At 52.9% G+C, this 23,158-nt stretch overlaps 3 protein-coding genes across 4 annotated transcripts; 1 reads left to right on the forward strand and 2 right to left on the reverse strand.

Annotated features, from left to right (window-relative positions):
- The first annotated feature begins 2,981 nt into the window (after nucleotides 1-2,981).
- On the forward strand, nucleotides 2,982-4,634 carry ZNHIT2 (zinc finger HIT-type containing 2). Its single transcript, XM_066360360.1, has one exon. The coding sequence runs from the start codon at nucleotides 3,378-3,380 to the stop codon at nucleotides 4,590-4,592; it is 1,215 nt and encodes a 404-aa protein (XP_066216457.1). The 5' UTR covers nucleotides 2,982-3,377; the 3' UTR covers nucleotides 4,593-4,634.
- Nucleotides 4,635-4,785: 151 nt separating this feature from the next.
- TM7SF2 (transmembrane 7 superfamily member 2) lies at nucleotides 4,786-9,232 on the reverse strand. 2 transcript variants are annotated; one of them, XM_066346166.1, is made up of 10 exons: nucleotides 9,031-9,232; nucleotides 8,435-8,631; nucleotides 8,285-8,339; nucleotides 7,718-7,912; nucleotides 7,536-7,639; nucleotides 6,237-6,356; nucleotides 5,973-6,141; nucleotides 5,668-5,748; nucleotides 5,459-5,581; nucleotides 4,786-5,147 (listed from the first exon to the last, which is right to left on the reverse strand). In XM_066346166.1, exons 1-10 carry the CDS (start codon nucleotides 9,077-9,079, stop codon nucleotides 4,987-4,989), a joined length of 1,254 nt encoding a protein of 417 aa, XP_066202263.1. In that variant the 5' UTR covers nucleotides 9,080-9,232; the 3' UTR covers nucleotides 4,786-4,986. The 2 variants fall into 2 exon arrangements, with proteins under 2 accessions (XP_066202263.1, XP_066202350.1); XM_066346253.1 differs by having other exon boundaries at nucleotides 8,972-9,091.
- A 154-nt stretch (nucleotides 9,233-9,386) lies between these two features.
- On the reverse strand, nucleotides 9,387-17,964 carry VPS51 (VPS51 subunit of GARP complex). Its single transcript, XM_066346380.1, has 10 exons — nucleotides 17,655-17,964; nucleotides 17,043-17,172; nucleotides 13,492-13,638; nucleotides 13,176-13,395; nucleotides 12,347-13,064; nucleotides 11,806-12,021; nucleotides 11,395-11,613; nucleotides 10,556-10,677; nucleotides 10,379-10,466; nucleotides 9,387-9,770 (listed from the first exon to the last, which is right to left on the reverse strand). Exons 1-10 carry the CDS (start codon nucleotides 17,877-17,879, stop codon nucleotides 9,510-9,512), a joined length of 2,346 nt encoding a protein of 781 aa, XP_066202477.1. The 5' UTR covers nucleotides 17,880-17,964; the 3' UTR covers nucleotides 9,387-9,509.
- Between the last annotated feature and the right edge of the window lie 5,194 nt (nucleotides 17,965-23,158).

Raw genomic sequence — 23,158 nt, forward strand, 5'->3', positions numbered from 1 at the left:
GGCAGGAATTTGGTCTGTCCCAGCTTTGGCAAGTACCACCTCATTCTATCAGGACTGTGGTGGCCTTGTTTATACTTCTGATTGAATGACTGGTCTTGCTAACCTAATCATAAATCAGGTTGGTCAGTTGATTGTTTCACTGTTTGAGTTCTTTGGGGCTGATTCAAGGTTCCCTGCTAGAAACACACATACCCACACATTCATTGAGCTAAGGTTTTTGAACTTGCCACTTACTAGACTACAGTAAACCATGGGGTAAAGAAAGGCCTTGAGCTCTAGACTTAGACTGCCTTGAGTTTGGATTCTTCCTTAATTTATAACTATTTAATCTCTTGACAGTTGCTGTGAGGATTAAATGCTTAGATCAGCATTTGCCACATAATATAAAGACAAATATTGGGAGTTCTTGACTCTGGTTAGAAAGACCTGGCCCCCTCCCTTCTAGGAATTTAGATTGATGTAGGGAAAGTGAGTAAACTGGAAGTGTTAATAGCCTTAAAATAAGTAGGGTTCTGTAATGAAGGAGGTTGGGTAGTCATACTGTTCTAAGAAAGGTCTCTAAAGATGGAATATGTGAGACCTGTAATGGAAGGAGCCAATCGAGTGGTAAGATGGTGAAAATTCCAGGCAAAAGAACTGCAGTCAGACATGGAGAGGACTTCGGGTCTAAGTGCAATGGAGAGTCACCAAGGGCGGGGAAGGGTTTTAAGCAAGGGCCTAATATGATCTAATATTTTCTCTGGCTTATTTCTCTGGAGGGCTGGTAAAGTTAGGAAACCAGTTAAGGTGGTATCCAGTTGAGGGGCAAGGACCTTAGACAACCATTAGTGGTAGGATGTAAAAAATGAATAGACTCGCCTGACTGGTGGTGGCACAATGGATTGAGCGTGGACCTGGGATGCTGAGGACCAGGCTCAAAACCTTGTCACCAGCTTGAGCACCAGCTTGCTGGCTTAAGTGTGGGTTCATAGAAATGATTCCATGGTTGCTGGCTTGAGCCCCCCAGTCAAGGCACATGTGAGAAGCAATCAACAACTAAAGCAGGGGTCGGAACCTATGGCTCATGAGATGTGGCTCTTTTGATGGCTGCATCTGGCTCGCAGACAAATCTTTAATAAAAAAAAATGGCCCTGGCTGGTTGGCTCAGCGGTGGAGCATCGGCCTGGCGTGCCGGAGACCGGGTTCAATTCCCAGCCAGGGCACATGGGAGAAGCACCCATTTGCTTCTCCACCCCTTCCCCCTCCTTCCTCTCTGTCTCTCTCCTCCCCTCCCGCAGCCAAGGCTCCATTGGAGCAAAGATGGCCCAGGCGCTGGGGATGGCTCCTTGGCCTCTGCCCCAGGTGCTAGAGTGGCTCTGGACGCGGCAGAGCGACGCCCCCTGGTGGGCAGAGCGTCGCCCCTGGTGGGCGTGCTGGGTGGATCCCGGTGAGGCGCATGCGGGAGTCTGTCTGTCTCTCCCCGTTTCCAGCTTCAGAAAAATACAAAAAAAACCCATAATGTTAAAAATATAAAACATTCTCATGTATTATAATCCATTCATTTCCTACCACTCCTGTTCATGGTCACGGGTGGCTGGAGCCAATCACAGCTGTCCTCTGGGACAACACCAAATTTTTATTGGATAGCGTCGGCCTGGCGTGCAGGAGTCCCGGGTTCGATTCCCGGCCAGGGCACACAGGAGAGGCACCCATCTGCTTCTCCACCCCGCCCCCTCTCCTTCCTCTCTGTCTCTCTCTTCCCCTCCCGCAGCCGATGCTCCACTGGAGCAAAGATGGCCCTGGCGCTGGGGATGGCTCCTTGGCCTCTGCCCCAGGCGCTAGAGTGGCTCTGGTCGCGAAAGAGCGACGCCCCCTGGTGGGCGCGCCGGGTGGATCCCGGTCGGACGCATGCGGGAGTCTGTCTGACTGTCTCTCCCCATTTCTAGCTTCGGAAAAATACAAAAAAAAAAAATTTATTGGATAATGCTTAACGTACACGGGTCGTTGTATGGCTCTCACAGAATTACATTTTAAAATATGTGGCGTGCATGGCTCTCTCAACCAAAAAGGTTCCCAGCCCCTGAACTAAAGTGACACAACTACAAGCCGATGCTTCTTATCTCTCTCCCTTGCTGTCTCATGCTTAAAAAAAAAAAAAGCACCAACTTGACTCAGTCTCACTGCTTTGCTAATCAACTTCAAAAACTCGAAAGAAAAAGAAATGCCCTGACCTGTGGTGGTGCAGTGGATAAAGCATTATCCCGGAATGCTGAAGTCACTGGTTTGAAACCCTGGAACTATTGTGGGTTGATGCTTCCTGCTCCTCCCACCCTTTCTCTAAAATAAGTAAATAAAATCTTGGGGGGAAAAAAATGAACTGACTTGACGGTTATAAAATACATCTAGATCCATAATGAAATAAGTACAAGCTATTTTGAATGCAGAACTGACTAGGTGGGATTGGATGTGGAGGGACCGGCCACAGCTTGCTTTCAGGGGCTCCAAGGATCAATTCACAGTGCTCGGCAGGATTCGCCCCCACTCTACCACAAGCGGTAATACGGTCCATCACGATAGGACTCCATCTCTGCTCAATGCTTCTGGCGCCTACTGTGGAATCTGCACTTTACAGTTGGATGGACGAACCTGGCCTGTGGTGGCAGTGCTAGAGCGGTGACCTGGAATGCTGAGGTGGCCAGTCCGGAACTCGGGCTTGCAGGGTCAAGGCACATACAAGAAGCAACTACTACGTGTTGATGTTCCTGCTCCTCCCCAACCCCTCCTCTCCTCTCCTCTCTCTAAAATCAGTAAGTAAAATCTTTTAAAAAAAAACCAAAAAAACAAAAACTTGGATGAACGATAGGTTTGGAGGAGGAAATCGAACAGGAGCTCAGATATTTGTTAAATGTTTTGGTTTGAAGAAGGAAAATGCCCCCAACACATACTCGAACCAGGCTAGATACCCCTCTTTGGCCTTTTCACTTTCTCCCCTTCATTTGTCTGTACCCTAGTACAATGGCTGCCCCTACAGCGCAGGAACGCGTTTCATCTCTCACGGGTCTGGCACAATTAATGACCCAGTGCAGGTTCTCCGCAAGAACGATTTCTGCCTCTGCGCTTTAAAGTGCAACGAAGGCAACCACCAGGTGGCGAGCTGGTACCGGCGAAGCGCGCCGCCCTACCTCACAGGCGCAGGGCGGGATCTTACGTCACGACCGGCTCCTGCGCGTGCCCAAGCTTTCCTGGAGAAAGGTGTGGGCGGAAGTTGCCGAGAATCTTCGGGGAGTTTGACGAGGCGCTCGTAGGTCGTATAAACAGGCAGAAGTAACCGACAATCGCCGGAAGTTGCCGACCTACAACCCCTGTGCTTTCGCGGGTGGCACGCGGCGCCGGTTGCCATGGAGCCGGCGGGGCCCTGTGGTTTCTGCCCGGCCGGGGAGGTCCAGCCAGCGCGCTACACCTGTCCCCGCTGCAATGTGCCCTACTGCTCGCTGCGCTGCTACCGGGCGCACGGTACCTGCGCCGAAGACTTCTACCGTGACCAGGTGCTGGGAGAGCTCCGCGGCCGCAGCGCCTCTCCCAGCCGCCTAGCCAGCGCCCTGCGCCGGCTGCGTCAGCAACGCGAGACCGAGGAAGAATTGGAGGACGCAGGCCTCAGACCTGGCCCGGCGCCCGGCGGCCCGTTAGGACTCTGGGAGCAGCTAGCTCCGGCCGAGAAGGCGGCCTTCGAGCAGCTGCTGAGCCGTGGCGAAGCTGGGCGGCTGCTGCCGCCGTGGCGGCCGTGGTGGTGGGGTCGCGGGGCCGAGCCACGACTTTTGGAGGAGCTGGATGAAACCCCGGGCGGTGAGGCCGCGGAGCTGGATCCTGCCGCCGCGAGAACGCCGCCGGATCCGATGAAGGATGCAGCTGCCGCCGAGTCCCCGGCCTCCGAGAAGATGGCTCTCGGAGACAGCCCGGGGGCCTGCACGCCCGCGGTGCCCACCCGGATACCCACGCTGGCCAGCCTGAGCCGCGGCCGGACCTCGCCGCTCATACGCTTCCAGCTGCCCAACGTGCTGTTCTCCTATGCACACACTCTTGCCCTGTATCACGGCGGCGACGATGCGCTGCTCTCCGACTTCTGCGCCACCCTGCTTGGCGTTTCGGGAGCCCTGGGTGCCCAGCAAATCTTTGCCTCCGCTGAAGAAGCCCTGCAGGCCGCAGCTCAAGTTCTGGAAGCGGGCGAGCATCCACCTGGGCCCCTGGGCACACGGGGTGCCATGCGCGAGGCCGCCCTCATCTTGCTGGGCGAAGGCCCTGCCAACCAGAAGGGCTACACGCTGGCAGCGCTGGGGCACCTGGTGCAGACCCTGGGCCGGGCCCGGAAACAAGCCGAGACTACTGAAGAGCGAGATGACCTCTACCGGGCTCGGAAGAAATGCCAGTTCCTAATGGCTTGGACCAACGAAAATGAGGTGGCCCTCCCAGCCCTGGCTCTGGACTGTGCCAGGGCCCACCGAGCTCACGCTGTGGCAGCTGGGGAGGTGGCAGCCCTCACTGGGGAGTTGGAGCGGCTGTGGGGAGGTCCCCTGCCACCTGCCCCGAGGACTCTCATCGAGGAACTCTCTGGCTGAACTACAGACATCTTGTCATCAATAAAGCTGTAACTGACCTGCCCTGTCAGCGGTGCCCATTTCTGAGAGACAGCTGTTGTCCCCACCCACCCCTAGACTTTGGGGCCCACAAGTCACCTCAGCTTCTCCCTGATCAGGGCTGCCCCAGCCAGTTTTTAAACACCCCTGCCCCAGACTGGGAGAGAAATGGCAATAAGGGTTCCAGATATTTATCCAAGAGTAAGAGCAACTCCCCTCCACACACACTGCATTTTTGGGTACTGGCTTCATTTTCTCCTTGCTCCGACCACCTCTCTGAGGCTGTTTATCCCTGCCTGTTGGAGCTCAGGGCAGGACTGAGTACAGGCTTTTGAGTCATAGGCGTGTCCAGGCTTCTGGTGTGGGTGGAGCCACTTCAGTAAATGTAGGGCACAATTCGGTAAGGCACACGCCGGCAGTATTCGTGCCAGGCCAGGCCATACTTCTGCAAACACTGCTGCTCATCCCGGGCCTCACGGTGTACCAGCAGCGCAGTGAAGTAGAGGAGGTAGAAGTAGGGCAGCAGGTGAGACACCCCTGTAGGGATGGGGTCTCTGTAAGCACTCAGCTGGCCCCCCAGATCACAAAGGTTTCCATACCCAATGGCTCATGGGGGCATCGGAGCTCAATGGTGAAAGGTCCAGGGTCTGTAACAAGGTGCCAGCAGTGCTAAGCTGGCACAGAGGTCTGTCCCACCCATATCCTGAGTCCATCTCCAGCTCCCTGACTATTCCCTCCACTGGGGTGCACCCCTATTCTCCACACCCAGACTGGGTATCCTGTGGTTACCAATCCATCTCTGCCCCTCACACATGTGGCCCCACCCTGTACCAACCCAAGCCACTCACCACAGGGCAAGGACCAGGCTAGAGCCATAATGAGGTCTCCAAGGTAGTTGGGATGGCGGACCATACCCCACCACCCAGACACTAGCAGCTGTCTCCCCGTGGCTGTAGAGATAGTCTCGAGATCTGGGGAGAGACAGGTAGGGGGTGGGTGACCGCTGGGAAGTCCAGCTGCCCCACCTCACTTATGCCACTCTAGAAACCCAGCTCACCAGCCACTCTGGGGTCAGAAGGATTCTTTCGAAAGGTATTTTTCTGAGAATTGGCTCCACGGAAGATGTAGTAACCAACAGCTGAGAGAAAGCATGAGCAGGCAGTCAGGGTTGAGGGTCACATCCTTCTGCCTGACCCTGATCATTCCCCCACAGCCCAAACCCAGTCTTCCTGGACCCAGGATCCAGCCCCCAGCTTTAAAGGGCCTGAGGCTTAGCACCTACCTAGTGGGTGTTGAATAAACTGAATGAATGAAAGGGGAGGGAGAAGGATGCACCCAGCCTGCTGCCCCCTCCCGACTGACCGTTGATGAGGCCGATGACTGAAGCCAGGGGTAACTCCAGGGGCTGTGGGTGATACAGCAGGAACTGGGCCTGCAGGCTGTAGGTGAAGGGTACCCAGGCTAGGTCCCCAAAGGCCAGCATGAAGCCAAACCCATCATGTGTGATGTCCATGGTGGTGAGGACAGCTTCCTGTGGGGACGGGACCCAGACACAGACACCCTGGTTTAGTCTCTACAAGGTCCTTGGGCAACTTCCCCTGCCTCCCCTGTCTAGGCCAACCTCACCTCATGCCAGAGGGCATCACCCACATAGAGTAACTGGAAGCCATTGACCAGCCACATGGCCAGGGAGGGACTCCCCCGAAGTTCTGCTTCCTGCACCAGCAGGGCCAGGTTGATGAAGACCTGGGGGTTAGGGGAGACAGGACAGTCTGTCCCCAGCCTGTCTCCACAGAGGGGGCAGCACCTGGGTGGTCAGCGGCCAGCCTCTCCCCATTTCTCAACTGTCAATCACTATTCTCCAACTTTGACAAATAGACCCAGCCCCTGTACCCAGGGTCAGAGAATGGAATGGGCCACCTCGGTGGCACTCCCAGCCTGCTTTCTCTTGCCCTGTCCTCTAGTGTTCCCTCTGGGAGTGCAGCAGCATAGGGAGTAAATGGATGCTTCAGGCTTGAGAGTGAAAACAGACCTGGTTTGGAATCTTAGCTTCCCCACTTGGAAAACTTGCTTACCTAAAGCCCACCTTCCCCACCCCTACGTGGAAAACGGAGAGAATTACGGACATGTCTCGCTGCTGCCTGAGGACTCACTGACATGACGCACGTGAGGCACTAAGCACAGTGTGGCACATAGTAAGTGCTCAGTAACGGTGGCTGGCAGCCAGCCTGTACAGAGCACCCCCAGCAGGTAGCAGTGGGTTGGCTGCTGGCCTTAGATGACCACTTCTGATGCTCACAACAATCTTAGGAGGAAGCTCTTCCTTGATCCCACTGCACACACCAGGACATCGCCTTGGAGGCTGGGACCGGATCCCGGGCACTTGGCATGCCTCCTGCCTCTGGATGAGGTCTCCAGGGTGACACGAGGGACTTTTGGGAAATCCTGATCATAGCCCAGCACTGATTATAACTGAGAAACACCGTTGGCATGTCAGTCAAGGTCACCAGTGTTCATCAGTTCTAAGTTCTGCACTGACTAGCAAGCAGCATAGGCTCACTCTCTTCTTGAAATAGATTTTGTGCTTGACTGCTTTATTTAAAATTGCACCTGCTCTCCCAACTCCTTCCCTGCTTTGCTTTTCTCCAGAACACTCAGCATCCCCTCACCTGCTATATATACTTATTTGTTTGTCTGTCTTTCCATTAGAATGTAGGCTCCACAAGGAAAGATTTTTTTTTCTTTTCTGTAATTTTTTTCTCCTGTATCCCAGTACTTAGAGCAGTGCCTAGGGCACATGTTGGACTGCAAATATTTGTGGAATGAATGAATGACGATTGATTTACGCCTGCGCAATACTGGGCCTGTCTTGCCTACCCCACCCCTCCTGCTGGTCTAAACCCCATTTAGCCATGCCCAGCATACCCAGCCGATGAGGCCAGGGCGCAGTTCGCAGAAATATTTGAAGTCAAAGGAACAGACGCGCGGGTTGAGCTCCCGTCCCAGGAAAAAGTCGTAAATGGGATTGCCTGGAGAATACAGAGAGTGAAGGTGCAAGCAAGCATCCCCGTCTGCCTCCATCCGCACCCTATCGGAACCCCTCTCACCTGAGTTCCCCCCAGGTGCCAGGGCAGAGGCAGGGGCTACCAGTGCCTTCAGATAGAGAAGGAGGCTGAAGACGAAGGCGGTGAGGGTGGCCACAAACGCCAAGGGCAGGAGCATTTCCGTGAGCGCCCCCAGTGGCAGCCCAGCCGACACCCCCAGGCCCACTAACAGGGCCGTCAGCACCAGGGCCTGGAAGCCTGCACACAGCACAGGGTGAGTCCTGGGGACCACGCCCCTCCACCTCCGCTCCCCCCCCCCCCCCCCAAACACAAGCAAACACACACAGCTCAAAGCCCAGGGAGTTCACAGATCCTGCTCCAAGCCATTCGGTTGACATCTTGGCTTTCAGAAAATTACCTCAGCAACTGCTGTGGTGCAGAGTAGCAGCAAATGCTGCAGAAAGGGGTGAGGGGACAGGGTGTGCAGAGAGGCAGTGAGAGTCCCCCGGCCTGTCCTGGGCAGAAGAGGCATATGCACAGAACGGAGCTCGGGGTCAGGGGTTAATCCCACTAGTCCTGGAACTCCACCCCACCCGTGCAATTCCAGCAAAAGGACCCAGCCCCAGGCACCGTTAATGGGGTAGCGCAGGCGACTCTTGTCCTTCAACTCCTGGCCCTCAGCCATCTGTGGGCACAAAGGGGCTCTGATAAGGGCTGAGGGTGCCTTTCTTCTTGCAGAACCCTCCCCTCCGTCCCCGCGTGTCCTAGCGGAGTCCACACCTTGCGAGCCGGCAGTAGGTAGAACGCCGCCTGCAGGCCAAGCCAGGTGAACCACAGCAGCAGCGCCCGGGGGCTCCACAGAATCTCGGGTCCTGGCAGGTACTGGGGGAGGCTCAGAAGGCGTGCTGGCCCCGAGCGAGCCACCAAGAGCAGGTGGAACATGGTGGCAGGTAGCAGCACCATCAGCGCCGCAGCGCCTGGAGGACAGAGCCGATCACGTCGGGTATCCGCTCCCCAACTCCCCCCCGACCCCACAGGAGCCTAGTCGCCTCCAGTGTCCCCTCCCCAAACTTTCATGTTGGCTTCCTCTAAGACCTTCCTCCTGTTCCCCGGACTCTGTCCAGCCCTCCACTCCACAAATCCCGCGCTCTACAGCCCCCAGAACTGAGCTTCCTCTCCACAAATCCCGCGCTCTACAGCCCCCAGAACTGGCTCCTTCTAGGCCCCCTTTCTATACCCTTACAAACCCCCAGGCCCCTCTGCCTCCGGACAACCCTTCAAGCTTTCCGATCCTGCTTCACCCCGCTCGCAGCTCACCCCTCCAGCCTTCCCTTGAGGAATCTCTGGCCCCAGGTCCCCTCTCTCTGCCCCATTACCCAGGGGTCCCCCGAATTCCAGCGGGGCCCGGGAGCCCTGAGGGGCCATGGTCTTCGCTCCGCCAGGAGGTGGGGTTCACAAAAGCCCGTTAAGGAGACACACCCCACCCCATCCTCCAGGAGATGGGCTCGGTGACGAGACGGATACAGGACCACAACGCCTGCACCTGTCTGGGCTGAGCTCAGACTGGTGCCGAAAGCTCTTTAAATGGATCCGCCCCCGGCCTATCCTGGGCCCAGCAGATCAGCCAATCGGCACTCTGGGGCGAGTCCGGCGCCACAGCCTCCGATGCCGAATCTTAAGCCTCAGCCTCACAACTCCACCCCCCGCAAGTCCCGCCCCAGCAAGCGAGAGGGAGGAGACAGCACATCTTTATTAGGCGGTCATGAGGACAGAGGGGAAGGGCCACCCGGGCCGCAAGCCAGGGAGTGCGCGGGTTGGGGAAGCCCCGCAAGCCCGCGCAGGACAACGGCTGGGCCTATCCGCGCTCGCAAATGACCTCTACCACACTGGGTTCCATGGGCACCGGGTCTGGGCAGCGCAGGGCAGCGGAGGCTACCACTTCGTCCAGCAGCAGATGCACAAGCTCTTCATCGGCCACGAAGCGCCACAGGTAGAGCTGCAGGAAGTGGCAGTCCACTTGCACCTGCTGCAGCCCAAAGCGCCCAAAGGTGCGCAGCCGCACACACTCCAGCAGCGTCTTCAGGCTGATCTTGATGATGCCCGTCAGCACCGACACCTGCAGGAAGGGGCACAGGGATGCAGCTCCACAACAGCAGAGGTTGGGGAGAAGCACTGGATCCCCGAGGAAGGGCATACACATTCTGGGCAGGGGCCAGGGAGGCAGTAAGATGCCAGGAACTGTGATGGCATGGAAAGACCCACAGAGGGAGGGACACATTAGCCCCATCGTCCGGGCTAAAGCAGGGCAGGAGTGCCCAGCAATCAAATCACAGGCAGAGATGGGGGGTCAGCACTGATGGGGGAGGGGAGACTTATTGAGTTAGAGGGAGAACACCAGGTCCCTGAGCATAGGCTGGGTTCGGCAGAGACCACGATGTGAATGGGAATCCCTGGGGAGGACCCAGTACTGCGGGCACCAGTACAAGGGCTAGAGGCATACTAGCACCCAGACCCAGGCTGGGAGCACACCAAGGTCAGAGCACCGGGCCATGGGATGGTGATGGTGGGGCTTTGGACAACCATTCACCATTCACTCCTAGAAACATCCCTCAGAGATAGAGACTAAGAGGACAGAGTCCTCCAGCTCCCTGAGCAAGTGTGAGGCTCTTCCAGCCAACCTTCCCCGAGGCCCCTAAAAGGCGAGGGTCACTCTAAGCTTCAGACCTTGTTGAACTCCACAGGGCTGAACACATCAATTCGTTCAGAGAACAGCTTCTGGATATTGCTCAAAAGGTTGGTGTCCATCGGGGCACTGGAAGGGGGTGGGAACAAATATTCAGAGCCCACAAAGCACCTGTTATCCTTTGTCCATTTCCCCAGGGACTACCCTGATGAGCAGACCTCGGTGTATAGCTTGGTGCATAACGACCCTGCTGCCGAGAACTGCTGTACACAGAGAAGGTCCTCTTGCTGGAGTCACTGCTCTGGGCCTTGCGAACACCTTCTTCGTACAGGAGCCCCACCTGGTGGTGGAAGAAGACACTGCAAGGAGGCCAGGGCCCAGGGGACATCTAGCCTACCAGGTGCCCTAGGCCAAGGATGCCCTATTACACACTTATTTGCAACAAGAATCACAGGTTATCCCTGGCAAGGTCGCTCAGTTGGTTGAGCATCAGCCCAATACACCAAGGTTGTGGGTTCAATCCCCAGTCAGGGCACATACAAAAACCAACTAATTTCTCTCCCTTCCTTCCTTCCTCTCTAAACTCAACTTTTAAAAAAAAGAATCACAGGGAAGTCTGGGTTTGGTATCCAGTTGTTACCCAGTCACTTCAGTACTAGTGGAGTGGGGCAAAGGTATGATATAGCGCTGAGGCCCTGGCGCGGTTGCTCAGTGGATAGTGTTGAGCTGGCGTGCCAGAGGTCACAGGTTCGACCCCAAGTCAGAGCATGTAGGAGAAGCAATCAATGAGAGCACAACTAAATGGAACAACTAAGTGAAGCAAGTTGATGCTTCTCTTCTATCTCAATGGAAAAATAAAATTGATACTGAGGCCCCTATTTTCTGGGTAACACTGGGGCTCAGCTTCCTTATAAGTGAAATGGGAATAATGACACCACAGTCTGGGGCAGAGGAGGAGTGAGGCCATGGAAGCAGGTACTGCCTGGCTCCTGCAGTCGGCCCTCGAGGGCCATTTCCCCAGAAACTCAAGTCTGCATGAGGCTCCCCTGGCCAGCACCTGCACATCAATAGCCGTTGTGTCTTCCACCACCCGCTTCATGACAGCACGCACGTTCCGGGGCTCAAGGGTACTGAGCCAGTCCCGTGTCTCCACACTCTTGCGCAGCATCTGTGATATGACCAGGCCCTGCACCTTCACATAGTGGGTCAGCAGCCGCCGGGCTGTCTCCCTGGCCTCTGCACACAGTGTGCTCACAGGTGTCACTGGAGACTGGTCCTGAGCCAGGGATGCAGAGGATAGAGAGGCAGTGGGTACTGGGGGCCACTGCCAACCGGGAGCTGGGCACAGGCTGGGCAACAATTGGGTTGGGCACAGGCAGCTGGCCTGGGTCTGACCATAAGGGCACGACCTAGCCCCCCGTGTTCCCAGCACCACCATCCCCTACCCTGCTGCGAGCTGGCAGCTCACCTGCACCAGAAACTGTTCATCAGTGAGGGTGAGAATGTAGGAGATGGTGGCTGTCTCATAGTCCAGGCAGAGGCGGGAGAGGAGCAGGAGCAGGGCAGGTGGTGTGGCACCCCCTTTCTCCCCAGGGCTGTCACAGAAGCTCTGAGCTGTCTGACACATGGACCGGATGAAACCCACGATGAGGCCCTCACGGACGCCCTGGCTGCAGAACTCGCCCTGTTAGGAGGAAGGGCCTGGATATATAGCAGGTCCCCTTCTCCAGGCAGGGGCTGCCAGTGATCCTCTGCTGGAACCATCAATGCCCTATCCTGTCACCAAGGGATAGCTCCGTCCTGCACCCTGGCACCAGGAACCCTGCTTCCAGATGCCCTTAGAGCCTTCCCACCCCTCCAGGCTGTGCCAACCTCCCTCACGACAGCCTGAAACCACAGCCAGGTGCCTGGGGTCATGAACTGTGTACACTAGTAACTATCAACCTGTAGAATGAATAAAAGAATATCCAGAAAGAGGGGGGGGGGAAATGCCCAGGGCCAGGCCATACCCGGAAGTAGGGCTTGTTGGAGAAAGACACCTCCTTGGCGGTGAAGAGGTGCACAGCAGCCAGCGAGGCCTTGATGTGGCTCAGGGTGGAGCTGGCCACATTGGCCAGCAGCTCAGCCAGGCCAGGGCCTTCCTTCCCAACAAGGCGCGGTGTGGCCAGCGCCTGCCGCACATCGGTCAGGCAGCCCAGGAAGGCCGCCCGCAGGCCCTGCAGGTGGTGGCCCAGGCGCTCACGGGCCACTCGCTCCACAATCTCCGTGGCAGCCTCAGCCAGCCCCGCGGCAGGCAGCAGGGCCCCAGGAGCCCTCAGGCGCCGGTGGAAGCGATCCAGCGCCCGCACCAGCAGTGAGTTGTCACTGCCACCCTGCTCCTGCGCCAGCCGCCTCTCCACCAGCGCAAAGTAGCGGCCTCCCAGCTCCCGGGCGAAGGCTGCCAGCTTCTCAGCACCCGCCTGGCCCTGGTTGGCAAACAGCTCCTGGTAGGCTGTGGCCACCTGGCACAGGCCACCGACGAAGCCACTGCCTCCGTGGTCGGTGAATTCTAACACATCCGGGGCTGGAGGCGAGGGCCCCAGCTCCGCCTCCAGGCTTCTCAGCTCCGCCTCCAGCCGCCCTCGGGCATGCGCCAGGAACTCCTCGCACAGCTCCTCAGCTGGCTCCCCCAGGGCCAGCAGCAGCTCCACACACTCCGCCTGCTCAGGAGCACCTGAGCCGCCCTCCCTGCCAGGAGGAAGATGGCAGGGAAGCACAGGAGCACAGAATTCGGGGAGGGGCTCCGCGGGAGGGACAGCACCGGGCAGGGGAGGGGGAGGGGAGGGGGAAGGGCCACACCTGAAGCGCTGCCGTAGCTGCTGGGCCAGGCGGGCAGTGATGACCTGGCAGTCATCCTGGATGGCGCGGAAGGAGGGCAGGTGCTGGTACTGCTGCAGCACAGCCCGCGCGCGGCCCTGGTAGCGTACTGCCTGCCCGTAGGCGCCCAGCTCCACACACTTGGTGAGGCGCGAGGGCAGCTCGAAGAGGAACTGCAGCTTCCGCAGCAGAGCGTGGACCCCTGGGGGAGTGAGGCAGGCGTTGAGGTGGTGCTGGCCCCAAGGCCCCGAAGGCGGCCCACTTCAGCACCTTCTGGGGGGGGGGGGGCAGGGCCCACCTGCCAGCTTGGTGATGCGCTCATGGCGGTCCTGCAGTGTGGCACTGATGCGCGCACTAAAGTCGGTAATCACAGCCATGTTGGTGGCCAGCCGGTCCATCTCGTCCTCCATCTTCCGGAAATCGTTCTTCATCTTTCGGATGGTGTCTGGGAGGGCAAGGGCACACAGAAAAGGGCAGAGATGGTGGCGGGGAGGCAGTACCAGGCACAGCACTGGGCTCTGGGACAGTCCAGGTGCTCTCACACACACTTGTCCCCTTCCCAAACGCGCCTGAGCCCACTACTGGAGGGTCACGTTGATGTTTCTGTGCAATCCGTGATGCAATGATGCTTGGTCACAGTAAATGAAGGGGGGGTGTCAGTGCAGCAGGTATTTTCTGAGCACCCTTTGTGTGCCCCTAACCCTGGTGTGGTGGGAAGGCAGCCCATGGAGTGACAGTCCCTGCCCTCAAAAGATGCCCAGACCCAAAGGAGGACACAGACACTTAGCAGAGACCTGTCTGCTCATTCCCAGGGGTGGCACAGTGGACAGAGCATCAACCTGGGATGTTGAAGACCCAGGTTCGAAACTCCAAGTAACTGGCTTGAGCGCGGCTCATCCAGTTTGAGCATGGGATCATAGACATGACCCCACAGTGGCTGGCTTGATCCCAGAGGTTGCTGACTTGAGCCAGGGGTCACTGGCTCGGCTGTAGCCCTCCAATCAAGGCACAGATGAGAAAGCAATCAATGAACAACTAAGGTGCCAAACTATGAGTTGATGCTTCTCACACCTCTCCCTTCCTGCCTGTCCACCCCCACTCTTTTTTTCACTCGCTAAAAAAAATTGGGTTTTTTTTTTAGAGGGAGGAGAGAGAGAAAGGGGGGCGTAGGAGTGGGAAGCATCAACTCGTTGTAATTGCTTCTCTGTATGGGCCTTGACCGAGCAAACCCAGGGTTTCAAGCCAGTAACCTCAGCATTCCAGGTTGACACTTTACTGCACCACCAAAGTCAGGCTCCATTAGCATCTTGTCTGGACTGCTGCTGCAATAGCCTCCTAATGAGTGTCTCAGCCAATGCTGCCTCCCTAAAGTTCATTCACAACAATATGGACAGAGTGGTCCTTTTAAAACAATAGTCTTCCCTGATCAGGCAGTAGCACAGTGAATAGAACATCAGCCTAGGATGCTGAGGACCCAGGTTTGAAAACTCAAGGTTGCTGACTTGAGAATGGGTTCACTAGCTTAACCATGGGGTTGCCGGCACGAGCATGGGATCATAGACATGACCCCATGGTCGCTGGCTTGAGCCCAAGGTCGCTGGCTTGAGTAAGGGGTCACTGGCTCAGCTGGAGTCCCCTGGGCAAGGCACATATGAGAAAGCAATCAATGAACAATTAAGGTGCCTCAACAAAGAACTGATGCTTCTCATCTCTCTCCCTTCTTGTTTGTCTATCCCTGTCTGTGTGTGTCTGTGTGTCTTTCTCTCACGCGTGCGCATGTGCTAAAAAAAGTCATGTCACCTATTCTGCTCATTTCCTTTTACTCAGAGTAAAGAGCAGGATCCTAACAAAAACTTACAAGTCACTACCTATTCTGGCCCCCACCCTAGTCACCTACTACTCTCCTCCCTAAAAATACCTGCTGCACTCTGAAGACACAGGATGTACTTTCTCTTCAATGCCTTTGCCCCTCCACCCACCCTACCCCTATGGCTGGCTCTCTCTCATCAAATCCCTGCTCAAATGTCACCTTTTGACATTTGGTGTGAGGCCTTCTCACACTTACTAGCTAACGGTGCCCCCCCCACAACTCTTTTACTCTTATTTCTTATAACACTTTCTAGCTCTTTTATTTGTGTATTCATTTATTGTCTGTCTCTCCAACTAGCGTGCAGGCTCCAGGCAGGAGCTTGATCTAGCTGGCTTGTTACCTTATCTCCAACGTGCAGAACATCCCTTGCAGGGAAAGGGAGAGAGAGAGAGCAGCATTCAATAAATACTGATTGAATGAATATAAAACTGTATAGTCTTGCCTGACCAGGCGGTGGCGCAATGGATACAGCGTCGGACTGGGATGCGGAGAACCCAGGTTCGAGACCCGAGGTTGCCAACTTGAGCGCAGGCTCATCTGGTTCGAGCAAAAACTTACCACCTCGAACCCAAGGTCGCTGGCTCAAGCAAGGGGTTACTCAGTCTGCTGTAGCCCCACGGTCAAGGCACATATGAGAAAGCATTCAATGAACAACTAAAGTGTCGCAATGCGCAACAAAAAACTAATGATTGATGCTTCTCATCTCTCCGTTCCTGTCTGTCCCTGTCTATCCCTCTCACTGACTCCCTCTCTGTCTCTGTAAATAAATAAATAATAATCTTTAAAAACTGTATAGTCTTTATAGATATAAACAAATAGAAAGGCACCTACACATTGAATCTGCCTCAAGTCAGATAAAAGAATAACGACGTGTTATTACACCAAACACTGCGACACTAGCAGAGTGAGACATCAGAATGTAGCCCATAGTTACATGGAGCATCCCCATGAACTGTAGGTAGACCCTTGGGATCCAGGACTAAGTGCACTTGGGTCCAAAATTATTATAAAAGTCTACACAGTGCATTTCACCATCACAAGGGAGAAGCTAGAGCTGCACATTGTCTAGCAATGTCCTGAAGAGAAAATGCTTTACTTGATATCTATCTCTTAATGTCCTAACTTTTCTGTTTCTTTGCTGAAAGGGGAGGAGAGGGGAACAGAGAGGAGGAAAAAGGTGAGAGACAAGTCCATTCTCAAGACAGACCTGAACCAGAGAAGAAAGCTACCACTAATGACAGAAAGTAACCCTTACTAAGGCATCCTTAGTGTCAGGTATTATAAGTACTTTGGATAAATTAATTTCATTTTAAAGGTTTTTCTCTATTTTTAATTTTTATTTATTGATTTTAGAGCAAGAGAGGAAGACAGAGACAGTAACATCTGTCTGTTCCTGTACGTGACTTGACCAGGGACTGAACTGACAACCTCTGTGCTTCGGATGATGTTCTAACCAACCAAGCTATCCAGCCAGGGCTTAAAGATTTTTTAAAATTTACTTTAGAGAGGAACAGGGAGAGAGAAAGAGAAAGAGAAACATCAATTCATTGTTCCACTGATTTATGCATTCATTGGTTGATTCTTTTATGTGCCCTTACAAGGGTTCAAACCCACAACCTTTGTGTATCCAGACGATTTTCTAACCAACTGACCTACCCAGCCAGGGCAAATTCATTTCATTTCATTTGTTCATTTATTTTTGTTTTCTTTTTTAAAAAATTTATTCATTTTAGAGATCATTTCATTCAAAAATTTCATTTTGTCCTTTCTCCCCTTTGGTCCTCAAACAACACTGAGAGCAGCTATTACCTCTATAGGCATTGGAGCACAAAATATCTGACAGGGAGAGGTGAGAGGGGATTAATGTCGGGGTAGGATTGGAATTTGGGTCTCCTCCTCCTAAATCCCCTGCCAGTTTTTCCAACCCAGGGGCCCCAGGGGAGGGGGGATTGTGAAGGGTGTGTCCCAGTGGGAATCACCTGTGGCTGAGATGAACTTGTTGTAGTTCTCATAGACTAGGGTCTGCATGTCGCTGTCTAGAGCGCGGATCTGCCGCACCATGTCCGTCTCACTGTCCATCAGCTGAGCAAGGGGGCACTCTCTACGCAGCTGCAGGAAATCAGGTGTTTAGTGTTCAGGTCAGAGGGTACTCGTGTCTCCAAGCCTTGTCCCTAACTGGAAGGCTTTCAGTGCAAGAAAATTCTCTTCCCATCCCTGTCAGTAATCCCAAAATGGAGCCTATACGTCGCATTGCTCAGGAGTTACTAGGTTTGGGGAACTATATTTAGGTTTTTCAGAACTTGAAATCCTCCGAACAGCCAGCCAAGGCCCAGTCCAGCCCCTGTCAGCGCCTGGACCACGCCCCCAATGCCAGGCCTATCAAAACATCGGGAGACCTCAGACTTCGCACCACCAAATCTTCCCACGCCCCCTTAGGCTCCAGCTTTGTCCCAAATGCCTGGCCGAGAATCGTCCTGGCCGAGGGTCGTCTTCCTCTTATGAATCCCTGTTTCCTTCACCTCTGCAACAGTCGGAGGCATGATCTGGGGGTGCAATATACCCGGGGCCTAGTTACTCCCACACAAACATACCTTGTCCAGATAGACTTCCGGGTCGAAGTGCGCCCCATTAAGATCTGTCGGGTCTAGGGGGTCCGATCCCCCGGAGCGCCCCGCCGCCTCCCCTTCCGAGAGGCCGTAGTAAAGTTTCAGCATTCCGTGCGCCTTCCTCCGACGTTCTGGAGCCTCCGCCTCGGGCCCTTCCGGGGAGTCCCCAGGTCCAGACCCCGGGCCTGGCCCAGCGACTGCTGCTGCCATCGCCCCAACTGCAGCCCACCCGCGTGAGGCTGGGAAAGGGACTAGGAGGAGGCACTTCCGGTAACCATAAAGTTGTTGTTGAAACGAGGCAGTTCTTCAAGTAAAAAGTTCCCCCGCCTCCCTGGGTCCTTCGAGACTAGAGTTCCTTCGCATCTTTTCTCCCCGAGCGAAAAGGTTCCGAGAGAGCCCTTGGTTCCCCCAGCTTCATAGGTAGATCTTGTGGAATTGATCTGGTTCCTACCTTTCCAGGAGGAGGGCGGGTCATGGCTCCCAACCCCGAACCTCTGCACCGCCATAGGGAAGAGCCCATGTAATGTCCCTAGATAAAGTGCACGGGACGCGGGCTATAGAGCCAGAGAGCTTGGGCCTGGCATCCTGCCACTGCCTCCTTATCTGGGTAGGGGCTCAGTTGTCACCTCTATTCCTAAAATTTGGTTACACACATACTTCACAGGGGAACTGCGAGGATTAAATGCACATACAGTACGTCGCACGGTGCCTCTAGCGCAGTTTCTCGAGGCCTGGTTCTCTGACGTGCATCAGAACTGCCTTCAGAATTACCTGTGGTGCATTTTAAGACTGGGCTTCCCCCAGACCTAGCTTCTTTTGTAAAAGTCCCCAAGGAGCTCTGCTGCACTTAAATAAACCGCGTTTGGAAGACAGATTCAGCCGATCTGAAGTGGCTGATAGGATGTGCTGAGTGAGGGTTTGAGTGGAGATTGGAGGATAATTCTCAGGTTTCTGATTTGGACAAAGGTGCAGCTGTTCACCAAGATGAACCTCAAGAGGACAGGGAATGACTTGGAGTAAATTGAGACATGCTGATTTTGAATGGAGAAAAAGTATCAACCTGGTCCTTGAAACATTACTTATGATGGGCTGGGGGGTGGGGACGGTGGTAGAATGAAAACAACCTTGTTTAATTATTCTTTTGCAGGAGTCCTGCCGGTCAGACACTTCTCACCACCTATTTTCACATGGCCTGAGACCTAAGAATGTTTTTTCTTTCATTTTTAAATGGTTGAAAAAAATAAGAATTACATTTCATGACACATGAAAATTATATGAAATTCGTATAGTCAGAAAGTAGCTCTTAAAAGGTCTCATCAGGCCTGACCTGTGGTGGCGCAGTGGATAAAGCGTCGACCTGGAAATGCTGAGGTCGCCGGTTCGAAACCCTGGGCTTGCCTGGTCAAGGCACATATGGGAGTTGATGCTTCCAGCTCCTCCCCCCTGTCTCTCTCTTCTCTCTCTCTCCCTCTCTCTCTCCTCTCTAAAATGAATAAATAAAATAAAAAATAAAAATAAAAAAAAGTCCTGGTATGTCCGGAGCCCCTCTTTGGGGCAGCTTGTCAGCTTTTTGGAATTCCTCTGTCTCAGGGGTGATAGTCCAGTAAGGGTGAGTTCTTGGCAGATAAGCGGAACATCACGAGGGCAGTTTGGAATACACATATCTATCATTTCTCAACTCTGTGGTTACAAATAAAAGAAAGGCAGTTATTAATTTTATAATATATGGTAAGGGGTGATGAGGAGAAAGGGGAGAAAAAATTGGAAAATTATTGCTTCTTCTGGAGAGAACTCAACAAGAGAACCTTGCCAAGCCAAGTCCCTCATCCAGTTAAGGAGGTTGTCAATTTCCGTGCTGTGAGGTCTGAACCAGGCGATGTCCTCAAAAACCTGAGTGAGCCTGACCAGGCGGTGGCGCAGTGGATAGAGCGTTGGACTGGGATGCAGAGGACCCAGGTTCAAGACCCCAAGGTTGCCAGCTTGAGCGTGGGCTCATCTGGTTTGAGCAAAGCTCACCATCTTGGAGCCAAGGTCGCTGGCTCCAGCAAGGGGTTACTCAGTCTGCTGAAGGCCCGCGGTCAAGGCACATATGAGAAAGCAATCAATGAACAACTAAGGTGTTGCAACACACAATGAAAAACTAATGATTGATGCTTCTCATCTCTCTCTGTTCCTGTCTATCCCTCTCTCTGACTCACTTTCTGTCTCTGTAAAAAAAAAAAAAAAACCTGAGGAAGTAAAAAATTTTGCGAGGTAATAATTGTTAGTTGCTTGCTGCAAGTGCCAAGTGGACAGAGTGACATGGTGATACATGGTCTCCTGGATGAGCCTCATGAGACGTGCTGGTCTGGTTCCTCTCGAATGGGAGGACATGTGGAGATTTTTAGAGACGGGTAACCTGTTGGTGTAAGTTTTTAGAAGGACTGAGTATGTGTGGTTTAAAAGGAAGGGGGTTTGAAGAACATTCAGGAGGGAACTTCTCGGGCTGAGGGGTGGCTTCTTCCTGTTGTCATCCCTACCTATTTGATATTTCCCTCGTGAAGTTCTCCTTGGGGTATTGGCGATAGGAGTGTAGGAGCATTTGATTGTAGGTAATCCTAGAGATTTCTCTCATCCGGGCCTGTAGGAATTTTTTTTTTAAATACTTTATTTATTGGTTTTACAGAGACAGGAGAGAAAGGGGAGCATGGAATGGGAAGTATCAACTCATAGTTGCTTCATGTTAGTTGTTCATTGTTTGCTTGTTGTATGTGCCTTGACCAGGGAAGCCCAGGGTTTCGAACCAGCAACCTTGGCATTCCAGGCCGAAGGTTTATCCACTGTGCCACCACAGGCTAGGCCGGGCCTGTAGGAATTTGATTTTTTTTAAAAAGGGCAAGTAGCCTGACCAGGTGGTGGCGCAGTGGATAGAGCGTCGGACTGGGATGCGGAAGGACCCAGGTTCGAGTCCCCGAGGTCGCCAGCTTGAGCGCGGGCTCATCTGGCTTGAGTAAAGAGCTCACCAGCTTGGACCCAAGGTCGCTGGCTCCAGCAGGGGGTTACTCGGTCTGCTGAAGGCCCACGGTCAAGGCACGTGTGAGAGAGCAATCAATGAACAACTAAGAAGTCGCAACGCGCAACGAGAAACTGATGATTGATGCTTCTCATCTCTCTCCGTTCCTGTCTGTCTGTCCCTGTCTATCTCTGCCTCTATAAAAAAAATAAATAAATAAATAAAAAAATAAAAAAATAATAAAAAAGGGCAAGTATTTGGAGATTAGGAATGCAGAGATAAGGAGGGTTGTATAACCGGGGTGAAAGTTCTTCCATGGTAAAGTTAGAGATATTCTTTCCTGGCAGCCCTGGAGAGAGCAGTTAGTTTGAGCTAAAAGAAATGTTTCATGTCCGTTTGTAGGCTCTTCTTTGGCCAAGAAAAACCAGCGATCTTGTCCCCTTACTATGTGAAGGGTAAAAAGACTGAGAAGCATTAAGAGGTGAATGCTATTTATTCTCCTAGTTCTTCAGAAATATGGGAGAGCTTTAGGGTTAGGGGACCTGTAGGGGTTGAAAAATAGGATTTAGGAGATTTGCTGATATAGAGTTTCAGATTTTTCTGTTTCACGAGGGCAGGTTTCAGGGTTGGTGTGTAGGGTTAGGTAGATTTTTCCAATTTTCTGACTGGCGAAGGTCTGCATGCGGTTCTGTAAGAAACTAGTGAACAAACGTAAGAGGCAGGGTCTAAAAGTTAGAAAAATAAATAGGAGAGTGATTGGACTAATGAAAGGCAATAGTAAGATGCCCAGTTTATGTAAAACCACTGATTCCATGTTTACGAATTCGCTGGGCTTCAGAGAGAGAGAGAGAGAGAGAGAGAGAGCAAGTAGGAATAAGACAGGAAAGTAGCCAGTCCCCCTATCCCTAGACCTACTTTTATAAAAATTTTTAAAGCAACAAGAAGAGAAATTACTTGTATAGCTCGTTTGGTCCTTAGATTGACGGATAGTGTATTAGGAACTGGAAGAGGCTCATGGGGTGGGATTAGGTTGATATTTGGGGTGAGACAGATTAGAGTACAGATTTCTGTACAGTTAGTAAGGAGACACATATAGGTGTTGGTCTCATATGAGTAGAAAGCCCCTGATTGGGTGAGGTAGGCTGAGAGGTGAATAGAGAATAGAAGGTCAAGGGGTCGGTTTCGTTTCTCTGTTTCTGAGCTCCAGATGGTCAGGGTAGAGGAAAGAGTCGTCCCAATAAGTGGGGAGAGTAGAGGATTGTTAGCTAGGGTGACTGATTAAACATTTTTTAAAAACCAGTTTTCTGACTTTACAAATTCTTTTTTCTCGGTACAAACCTCCTACAACCTGCACAAACCTTCTACAATGTACATAAACCTTCAACTTTCATGAACTTTCTTATCTAGAAATAACTGGCCTTTATAACAACTTGCTTTTCCTTTTTCTTTCTAAAGTATTTCCATACCTTATACCTTCTATTATCAAAACCATACAATTCCTTTCTAGTCAGTACTCTTGATTTAAAATTCTTTAACCTTTAGTGACAATTAAGTTGGCTTTCTTTTTATCCTAGTGTCTCTTTTCCCAAAGCCTGATTAAAAGAGTCCTTAGTTTTTTCATATATTTGCCATACGTAGACCAACCAGCTTCAGGTTTGTGATTGGAGTAAAGCATGCCGTTTTTCTACTTTAGCAGCAGTGGGAGTTGTCAGGATCACGATGTGTGGACCTGTCCATGTGAAAGTCAGTCCTTGGGTGATGTAATGCTGGAAGCACCTCTTGGACAGTCTTTGAACAGTTTGCTGAGTAACCTGTAAATCCTGCAAGTACTTAGGGAAAGAGTGGTTACATTTGTACACTTTGCAGTTAGAGTTTAAGTCCTAGTGAACACTGCTTCTAGCTGGAATTAGCAGCAGGTCCCAGCCTATAATAGGCATGGGGCATTGAGATAAGAGGAACAAAGGAGATACTATACATTAAATAAAGTAACAAACTCAGACTGTCAATACCCACAGTAGAGATCTTTGAGGGATAAATAAAACTTAAATATTCAAGCGAGGCATAGTAGATGGCCCTTGTATTTACAAGAAATGAGATTAGCTTATCTGCTATTTGGAAGAAATACCTTAGGCTCCTGAACGATGTCCTTGGGCCTTCAGTGGCAATTCCCAGCACACTGGGCAAGATCAGGTTACAGGTAGCTGGAGCAGGGCTAGAAGAGACTGAACCCTCTTTCCATGGAGCAAGGGGGCAGCTTACCTTCTCGTGTCCCTCTTTCCACAGCAGAGGTGTGTCCCTTGATGGGGCCGGGAAGCCTGGCAGGCTTCAGTTCAATGACCTTTTTTCCATTCTTTTTTTTCTTTTTTCTTTTTTAGGGAGAAAGAGAGACAGAGAGGGAGAGAGAGACAGAGAGAGAGAGAAGGGGGAAGGAGCTGGAAGCATCAACTCCCATATGTGCCTTGACCAGGCAAGCCCAGGGTTTCGAACCGGCGACCTC

The sequence above is a fragment of the Saccopteryx leptura genome, chromosome 1 (genome assembly GCF_036850995.1).
Source record: "Saccopteryx leptura isolate mSacLep1 chromosome 1, mSacLep1_pri_phased_curated, whole genome shotgun sequence".
Classification (NCBI taxonomy): Eukaryota; Metazoa; Chordata; class Mammalia; order Chiroptera; family Emballonuridae; genus Saccopteryx; species Saccopteryx leptura.